The 9,732-nt window shown below is 35.8% G+C and overlaps 1 protein-coding gene across 2 annotated transcripts; it reads right to left on the reverse strand.

Annotated features, from left to right (window-relative positions):
- Positions 1–434: 434 nt before the first annotated feature.
- LOC120208603 (aromatic aminotransferase ISS1-like) lies at positions 435–5,543 on the reverse strand. Of its 2 annotated transcripts, XM_039207833.1 has the most exons (10): positions 5,428–5,543; positions 5,140–5,228; positions 4,922–4,969; positions 3,747–3,875; positions 3,043–3,102; positions 2,549–2,705; positions 2,017–2,123; positions 1,801–1,859; positions 1,122–1,230; positions 435–970 (listed from the first exon to the last, which is right to left on the reverse strand). In XM_039207833.1, exons 2-10 carry the CDS (start codon positions 5,200–5,202, stop codon positions 518–520), a joined length of 1,185 nt encoding a protein of 394 aa, XP_039063764.1. In that variant the 5' UTR covers positions 5,203–5,228; positions 5,428–5,543; the 3' UTR covers positions 435–517. The 2 variants fall into 2 exon arrangements, with proteins under 2 accessions (XP_039063764.1, XP_039063763.1); XM_039207832.1 differs by lacking the exon at positions 5,428–5,543 and having other exon boundaries at positions 5,140–5,361.
- Between the last annotated feature and the right edge of the window lie 4,189 nt (positions 5,544–9,732).

Consider the following 9,732-nt stretch of genomic DNA (forward strand, 5'->3'; position numbering starts at 1 on the left):
TTTATACCTTTTCCATGAGGAGAGATCTACGTACTTCCTCCTTTTCAACATACCCTTTATTTGATGCAGGGGCTGAAACACTTTTGACTGCAACATTTAGTTAACATATTAATTTACGAAGCTTAAAATAGTGGCTTAATGCAAAAGTAAGTGCCTAAACTATTCTCTGTGAATGGATTCAATGTTACATGTGAAGACGTGGGTATTACAGATACAGTCCCGCTAGCGAAAGAGAGGACGGAGGAGGAGGAAAGAAAATAGAGAAATGAGATATTTGAGGTTCCCTTTATCCATTGATTTATTCACAATCAAGACAGATAATAACCAAACCTTCAAAATCTGTGAAGTATTTGCATGTATTAAACATCAATGTGTGCAATTTATACATGCACCTGAGCAACTCTGCAGGTAGATAGATACCCCAAGCCCTTCAATTATTCAAAAGAAACAAGTTTATAACTGTAAACTGGTGAATGGGCACAATTCTGTATTTCAATTCAATGTAAAGTTACAGTTTTTACCGCACCAATCCATGTTTTACCAATTCTTCCAATCCCCTCTTCAGCCTGTCTGCAGCTGCTCGACAGTCATTTTCCATCAGCCCACCAAAGGAAACCCTCAAATGCCCTGGGGATCCACATGCACTCCCTGGGATCACAACCACCCCATGCCTGTGAGCAAGCCAGTGAACAACCTTGAAATCATCGGCGTATTTCTTCGGCAGAGTCGCCCACAAGTAGATTGCACCTTCTCCACCCTGTACGGCACCTTCACCCAATGGTGAGAGTGCTTCTACAACTATTTCTCGATTCTTCACAAGATCTTTGACTCGTTCCCGAACCCATTCAGGTCCCACCTCTAACGAGTGAAGGGCTAGTCGCTGTGAAATTAATGAAGCACAGATCGGTATGTTGTCTTGGACCTTGAGGAGTTGCGTCGCAAGGCCCTTCACTTCTGTAGGGTATGCAATCTGCATGCATTCAGACAGGATCATATTAAGTGCGGAAAACAAGATTAGATAGACAAATATTTCATGGTAAATTACGAAGAACATATTGGATACAAGACAAACCATTTTGGCAAATATAGTCTACGAATCAGATTACGTGTTTGTTACTTACATATCCAACTCGCCATCCCATCATCCCATAGGCTTTTGAGAAAGAAAAGATGTTGACTATGTGATCTCCTTCCAGGCAGGAGTGTTTCAGACCATCATACATAAAATACCTGCGCATATGGGTTGTCATAGAAAATATAGAATCACTAGTTTCCACACAAAACACTCATTTAAATAATATAAAGCCTTGCTTATCAAAATGCAAAGAAAAAAAAAAGAATCCTTAAACCGCAACTCTATCCTGCATCCATGGAAAACCACCAACACTACCAAAAGAAATCGGTTATCAATTTCTAATCCTCTCGATGTCGATTCATCCCACTCCATCATACATTTACCTTAACAAATTAAAGTTCAAATCATAACCCAGGACAAAGGAATGGAAAAAGTATGGAATGCCCCCAAGATAAGACTGCAAGCATATTTTCATTCAAAGCTGTTTAAAGAGAATTCTTTCTGTAGAAAACAGAGTTTTATTTAAAGTAGGTTGGCTTAGCCTAGACTGCATGTGAACAATTCCTTACCCTTACCATGAAAAAAATTAAATCCTTAGAGCCTCAAAGCCTCCTTCAGTTCAATTATTGGAATTCAACGACTACATCAGGGTGCATGGCATTCATGAAATATACCAAAAATCTATCACATGGAATGCATTTATAACAGAAACAAAAGAGACTTACTCGTATGTATTATCTACAACGAGCCAGCAACCAGCATTTTTGCATATGTCTGAGATCCTCTATTAAGAGAAAAAGAATAGGGGAAAAAAGAAAATAGTAAGAATTTTAAAATAAAAAAAGAAACTGAGCCAGTTATTCCAGAAAGCAATGCAAACAGGAGGAAACCGACACTGGCAAATCCATACAAAGACACAAACACAGGAGAGAGAAAGAGACCTTAAGTAGCGGCTCGGGAATGTAGGTACCAGATGGGTTGCCAGGATTAACAACAGTAACAAGCTTTGGAACAGGCTTAGTTTCCAGCAATGTCTTCTCTAACCAGTCTGCAAATCAAGACAACACTGTTAAATCAATTAGAACCACACACATGATTTTCCCAGTCCAAATTATAATACATTATGTGCTTTGCTATGAATGTGAATTTTTGCCCTTATTACATAATTGTAGTGGCCACAGAAGCTCTTCAAGTGAAATCAACCAATTTTGTAACTACAAATTTATACGACAGACAGAACAGGAACAACACCGAGTCCATGAAAATAGGCTCTGATTTGTGTCCTCGTTTCTCAAACACATAAAACCAGAAAAAAAAAGTAAGTTCTGCGCTGCAAGTGAACAGACCAATGTCTTTTTTCACCAATAATCTTGGTGAACATCATAGAGAACTTACTATACCCCTAAAAGCAATGCAGCAGCTTCAACAAAGGATTAAAGTGCTATTTAATGATTAGCTTATCATGACCCGCACCTGCATCTGGATAAAGGGTCTTTGGATTACCAGGACCCACTAATATCTTAGTGACGCCTGTCATCTGGAAGGACATATAGGCATTGAAATAGTATGGAGCAAACATGACCACTGAATCCCCCGCATCGCACAATGTAAGAACCAGATTCACAAATGCCTGCCAAACACAAACAAAAGGTAGTTTTAAGGAGTCCCAATAGATGATTCTACATTCGACCAACAAAAGGAAGCACAGGTTTAGTGTTTAAACCAACAGTAGAACGAAATTATTATCCATTGCACTGAACAAAAGAAGCACCTATTTTGCAAAAGATTGAGCACAGAAAGCTAGAAAACCAAGAAATTAGTGGGAAGGGGTATATATGCAGAATTAAGCATCTAGCCTCTTCTACAAGTAATTGCAAATATCACCTACTTAGTTGCAAATTGTCTATCTATATCTTCAACACAACACAGAACAAACAACAAAAAATCTAGAAGGTACTACAGGTTACCTGATTTGCTCCTGCCGTGACCATCACTGAAGACTTGTGCAAATTATTCTCTTGACGCAACTGCATGAAAATAAAGGGAATCATTTTCCAGCATAGTTTTACTGCTTTCTGGTTAAAATGAACATGGGATGTAGAATATAAATTTCAAAATCGCCTCAATAACATTGTTATTAACAATATGAAATTGGTGTATGAGATGGCAATGACTGCATCAACATTTCTATGCACCTAGACTAATATTTCAATGCAATGTGAGGGCAGTAAAAAGAGGAACCGTATGCAAAACAGAGCCATTGATGAAAGTAACAACTAACAAGGACAATTTTAGCCAACTAAAACAATTGGACCAATGCTTGATAGTCTCGATAGGAATAACCGGTCAAGAAAATGAACAGCGACTTGGGCCAGTCAATCAAGACTCAACACCTATCGAACAAGACAATGCCAATAGGAAGCTTGGTTCAGCTGCCAATCAAACCCAGACAAACAAAATTATGGCCCTATAATCTTTTCCAAATTCCAGAAAGAGGCCCAAGTATCAACCTAGTGCGCAACTGCACATGACAACACATTGCCATGAATATATATTGGTATGGTAAATATAATAGTGGAAACCGCATTCTACAGTGTCTTCAAGTTCTACACACTATTAGATAACAACGAAGAGAACCACAATTTTATGAGAAACTCTTTAGAAACTATACCTTTCTTGTCAATGCTTCTCTAAGTTCAGGAAGACCTTCATCAGCACCATAACAACTAACCGAAGGATCCTCCACAAGTTCTTTGACCTTATCCAATGCCTGTTTGGGTGGTTTCCAGTAGACTACTCCCTAAAATTATTTCAACGAGAAAGTTAGAATTAGAAAATTAGCACAATTAGCAGAACAGACTTTCCAGAAACAAATCAAACTCGGGCAAATGCAACCATGGACAAGCCAATATAATAAAAAATGCAAATCTAATCAAAGCTATGACAAAATTTTCTGAATGAATAAATCCACATGTGAATCTAAAACGATATACTGGTTTTAAAATGCAACTACCTTCTACGTTAACCCAGACTCAAGTGAGTGTTGGATGTAGGTATGTGTCCAATACAGGTATGCTCAATTTTTTGTGAGATTTTTCATATATTTGGAAGACTGTAACCATATACCACGTCCGAATATATGTCAGACACAGATGATTGACCAGGTTACTTTAAGTGAAACGAAGAATCTATATATAACATCCACTGCTTCACGTCCTTACAGGAAAACCCAAAGTGAAAAGCAAGAACTTTGGTCTTGGGTGGTCGGGAAACAAGATTTTGTATTATGACAGAAAAATACATATTTTCCAGACATGTAAAGTCTTCACGTACCAAAATTTTAAAAGGCTAAAATTATTAACAACACGGAGGAGATAAAGAAAGAACAAAGGAACCATTTTACTAAAACTTGGCAGCCAAACAAATCAACCCCAAGGATAATCAAACTGTTCTCATTTTCCAATGTCTTGTCCATTATTTTTTAACCACCCCTACCAGGGACCAATCTATTAGGGCTAGCCACTCCCAAAATTTTCAGTATAATGTCATTTTAAGCCTTTTTTAGTTTAAATATTAGTCAAAAAAGACCTTTGTCCATCCCAATTTTTAAATTTAAATACTCAGTAGAACTTTGTTCTTTTGATATAAAACAATTTAGCCCCTCAATGTTTGATCCTATTTCCACCTTTTTTTTCCCAAAAAAGAAGCAAACTCATTTTCGTTTCTCAATACCACTTCCATCCTCAAAACCAAGACAACAGAACATGTTAGATGCACTAACATTGATAGCAAGAGGATTTATCAGTGAAACGCAAAATACATTGGTAAAAGGGAAAAAAGGTAAACCTGAGCAAGTGACACAGCATTTTTAGCTCCTCGAATTAATTGCTGTATCTGCAACAAAACCAACGACCCTCAAAATCATCAAAAATACCATCAAAAACTCTTCCAAAACATTTCACGCAACACACGACGAGTATCCCATTAAAAGTAGACGGATTAACGCAGTTTCAGATTTATTGGGGGAAAGGGGAAAACCCCAGATTTGAGAATTGAATGAATACCTGAACCATAACTGGCATGTCAGTCTCCACAACCCTCCTGGCAAGCATTCCATAAGAACCCATCTTCTCAAAGCTCTTCTTTCCTCCCACTAAACAATCAAAACCCACAAAAATTGAAGACTTCAAATCTGGGAACAAAAAAAAAAAAACTAAAATTTGATTCTTTCTAAGATATTAGCAAAAGAAAAGGAGTTTTCAAAGAGGTTAGGCACAGGCTCAACAACCCCAGGGCAAGCAATTATCTAAGAAATCATTATATATTAATTGAGAGTGAAAGGAAGCCCCAACCAAGTCGCTTGTGTGTGAATCACTCTCGAGGAGGAGAAAGAAACAAAAAGCCAAAAAGGAGTAACGCTTTTCTCTCTTTTGTTTAGTTACTTCATCTTTTCTACTACTAATACAACTTTTGTACGGTTATCGACTTCCGCCTTTTGTCTCTTTCATTGTTTTTACAGTTTCCAATGTTAACCAAACAGAATAAAATCATTCTACTTCCCAGTTAAAAGAATAATGATCCTGTTAGTCAAAATCAATCTGGATTGATGAAGATAAAATCTTAAAATTACAAAAAAAAAAAAAAATTAAAAAGATGCCAACGCACACCCGACTTTCTTTGAAGCTTCCTCAAACACAAATCACTTCAATTTTTATATTTCCCAACTTCGTATTTTAATGACGTGAAACTGAATCACGGGTTTTTCCCTTGACCTGAATCAATTCCCATGTTCGTCTACATTTTATATTTCTTTCCAGAGTTTTATAGTTGGAATCTCCGAGATGTATGTCTAATTATTTATTATGATCTTTCTGCCAATTTGTTTAATCAATAGGATGAAATAGAATGCCACAGTGTAACAAATAATAAAAAATCTGTGATATAACGATTAGAAAATTTGGCATGGTGGAACTTGAACATATTTATCTACACTCGGAGTGATACATCTTTATAGTTTTGAAAGGTTTATTTACAAAATAATTATATTTGAAGAGTTTAATTTTCGGGTAAAGTATACTAATGGCCCTCTGACTAGATGGTACTTGTAAACACCCGTTTTTGTCCGGGTTTTTTTTTTCCGTTATTATTATTATTATTATTATTATTATCGTTATCTTATTATTTTATTATTATTTATTATTATTACAATTTTTGCAGGCCTAATCCCTAAGCCCAATTCAGATTACAAAAGGCCCAATCCCGGAGCCCAACAACCCGAAGCCCAACTCAGAATTGGCCCAATCCCGGAGCCCAGCAACCCGTTAGATTAGGGTTTCAAACCCTAAATCAGATTAGGGTTTTAAACCCTAAATCTGATTAGGGTTTCAAACCCTAAAACAATTTAGGGTTTCAAACCCTAAAACAGATTAGGGTTTCAAACCCTAATCCCCTACTCAGCCGCCACTTCTGTTTGGAGTTCCAGCCGCCGTGTGACTCCTCAGCTTCCCGGACGCCGCCACCATCACTGTTCCGGCCTGACCCCAACTGTTCCACTATTGTCATCTACAGCAAAGCCAATCAAGAAAATGCATCATATACAGTTCAAATCTCACAAAATCTAATTTCCAAATTTAAATACCAATAAATCCCTAAATATTCGGGATTTCTATCCTACCAAATCAGAAAAAAGCCAGGCTCTACCTAGATATCATCATCATCTCACCAGAAATCCGGGGAAGCAAAGATAAAAGAACAAAAAAAGAGAAGAAAAGATACGGAGAGAAAAATCGAAACAGAAAAAAAAGAGAGAAAAAAAGAAAAGTTTTACCTTCTCTAACCACCACCGTGAATCTCGCTGTGACCTTCCCCGATCCCAGCTAGCCCCATATCTGAAGGTAAAGCCTTTGTTTTTCTGGTTTTGGGGGGGTTGGTTTCGGTTGATATAAGTTGTGGGTTTGGGTTCTAGAGGTCGGGTTTCAAAGGAGAGGTCGTTCGTGGGGGGATGGTTGATCGGTTTGGTGGCCACTGATTAGCGGTGGCAGGAGGCTTGGTCGCCTCCCATGGCGGTGAGCCGAGGGAGAGTTCTCTCCCACGGGTTGGGTCTGCGGCTGAGGGGATGAGAGGGGAGAGGAAATGATTTTTAGGGTTTCATAATAACCCTTAAAGGGTATATCTCAGACGTCAAACGACGTCGTTCTGAGACAGGGGAGGGTCGGACGCTGGGTTAAAAGGGGATAATGACAGTATGGGTCCTCATAACTTCTTCCGTGTTTTGTTATTTTCTTAGGATAACTACATTTTAAATCCCTTTAGCTTTGTAATGGTTGTAATATGATCCTTAATGAAATTTCATCTTTTCTATTTTGAGCTCTTTATTTATTTCTTGTTCCGTTTTAATCCTATATGATTAGTATTATACTTTCTAAGTGTTTAGATTTTGGTTGCTCGTTTCATATAATATTCGTTTTAGTCCTTATTTGCATGTGTTGTGTGATTTTAGCTGATGTTCGAATTTAGCCCTCAGATTTATGCATCTTCTGTTTTAGTCACTGTTTTGGTATTTGGTTTAAATATTTTGTTGATCCCTCATGTTTTTGTGTAATTTCAGTTTAGTTCTTTAACTTATGTTCCTTCGATTTTAACTCTTTAAATTTCTGTATTTGTATTTTGGTCCTTAAATTTCATTTGACATTATTCTAGCCCTTCAAGCTTGGTTAAACGTCATTTTGGTCCTTGAAATTATCATATGTGCTTATTTGGTTTGTATTTTGGTTTGTAATGTTAACTTAGTTTTATTTTAGTTATTTATGTATGAATGTATTTTACATATTTTTTGGTTATTTGTATTATGTAAATAATGTTGTTTGTTTCATTTAATATAAACATTCTATGTCGCATATATTATTTATATTTATTCCCATTATATTTCTCTATTGTATATTATTCGAATAATTTCAAGAACACATATTTATAGAACGGGCGTGGAAAGTATCACTTGATCGAAGTGGTACAATCCGATACGACGTTCAAGCAGAAAAAAAAATGCAAATTCTTCCCTTTTACAGCTTATAGAAATTATTTTATTGTTATTTTTTTTTTGTTATTTTTTGATTAATTATTTGATGTTCATATTGTTTAATATTTAAATTTTAATCTTTATTATTATTTCTTCATTGAATCTTAATATGAGTGATGTATGCTTTGGAAAAGTATAGTATGATGCATTATGTCAATTTTCGTCATTTTTAATTTAAAGAGAAAATATTCTTTACAAGTAAGAAATAGACGAGGTAGCTTTCCCTGCGGAGGATTGCAAATCTCGGGATTTCTTATCGAGAAAAGGATTTTTTTTTATTTATTTTAACTAATATTCAATAAATAGATCATAATTTATTTATTATTCTATTTTTCATAATTTTTATTGTATTAATGGTTGTTATGTTAATATTAACGATACATAAATTAAGCATATTTTATTTTCTACTCATGACAATATTATTTAGTGGTAATTCAAAGATAGGATATACTTTATAGATAAGAAATAGATGAGATAGCTTTCCCGTTGGAGGATTGCAAATCTTGAGATTCTTACCAAGTGAAGTATTTCTATTATTTTAACAAATATTCAATAAATAGATCATATTTTAACTTTATATTCGATTTGTAATTTCCACCATTTTACGACAACATGTAAGCGACACAGTACCAGTTTTTGGGCGTTGTGGGGTGCTAATCCTTCCCCACGCGTAACCGACTCCCGAACCCATCAAATCGAACATTTGGTAAACGCAGACCATTTTTGTCTAAAAAATGATTTTTTCTTAAAATTGTTTTAAAAGATGTTTTTAGGTATTCGACCTACCTAACCCAAAGGTCGATGGCGACTCCATTTTTAATTTAATTCAAATCAATTCAAAATCACTCATTTTTTTCAATTTAAAGTCATAATTGTTTTTAAAAATAATATTTAATTGTTTTACAAAAAAAATGGTTATGACAGCTTGGCGACTCCGCTGGGGACTGACACGAGAGTCAGGCTGTCGGTTGCTTATATATGGTCGTTATGGTGGAAATTATAAGTTCGAATCTTTAGTAAAACTATGATCTATTTATTGAATTTTTATGTATTATTTTATCTCTTTATTTTTATATACTAACATTTTAATTGTTTTCATTTTTTTCAGATATTTCTTAGATCTCGTTGGGTGTTATTTTTTATTTTTTATTTTATTTTCCCTGTTTTTTGAGTCAAAGGTTTGTTTGTTTCTCCTCACACACATCGTTTTCATTAGCATAACATGAGCTCTAGACATGAGTTTCGATCCAAATTAGTTAGGGTGATTGCTTTACTCTCGTAAGAATTTATTCTTCGTATGAGTTTTAGCAAATAACCCATGGGATACATACCTTATACCTTCGTAGGAATTTATTCCTCGTATGGGTATAAGGCAGTGAATCCCCTCGAATTGAACTCGGTCCGTTTGAAACCTGTAATGGGTGAGGATTGAGGGTTTGGTAGCCCAAGGGGGCACTGACATCAAGGACGATTCGAGTACCTTTTTTTCCTGTTAGAGCTGAAACCATGCATATAGTGAACCATAGAATGGTCACACTAGGTAGAGTCATACTGAACCTCTGTCCGTCAATAGGTACCCAAA

The sequence above is a fragment of the Hibiscus syriacus genome, unplaced genomic scaffold (genome assembly GCF_006381635.1).
Source record: "Hibiscus syriacus cultivar Baekdansim isolate YM2019G1 unplaced genomic scaffold, ASM638163v2 tig00016683_pilon, whole genome shotgun sequence".
In the NCBI taxonomy this organism is placed as follows: domain Eukaryota; kingdom Viridiplantae; phylum Streptophyta; class Magnoliopsida; order Malvales; family Malvaceae; genus Hibiscus; species Hibiscus syriacus.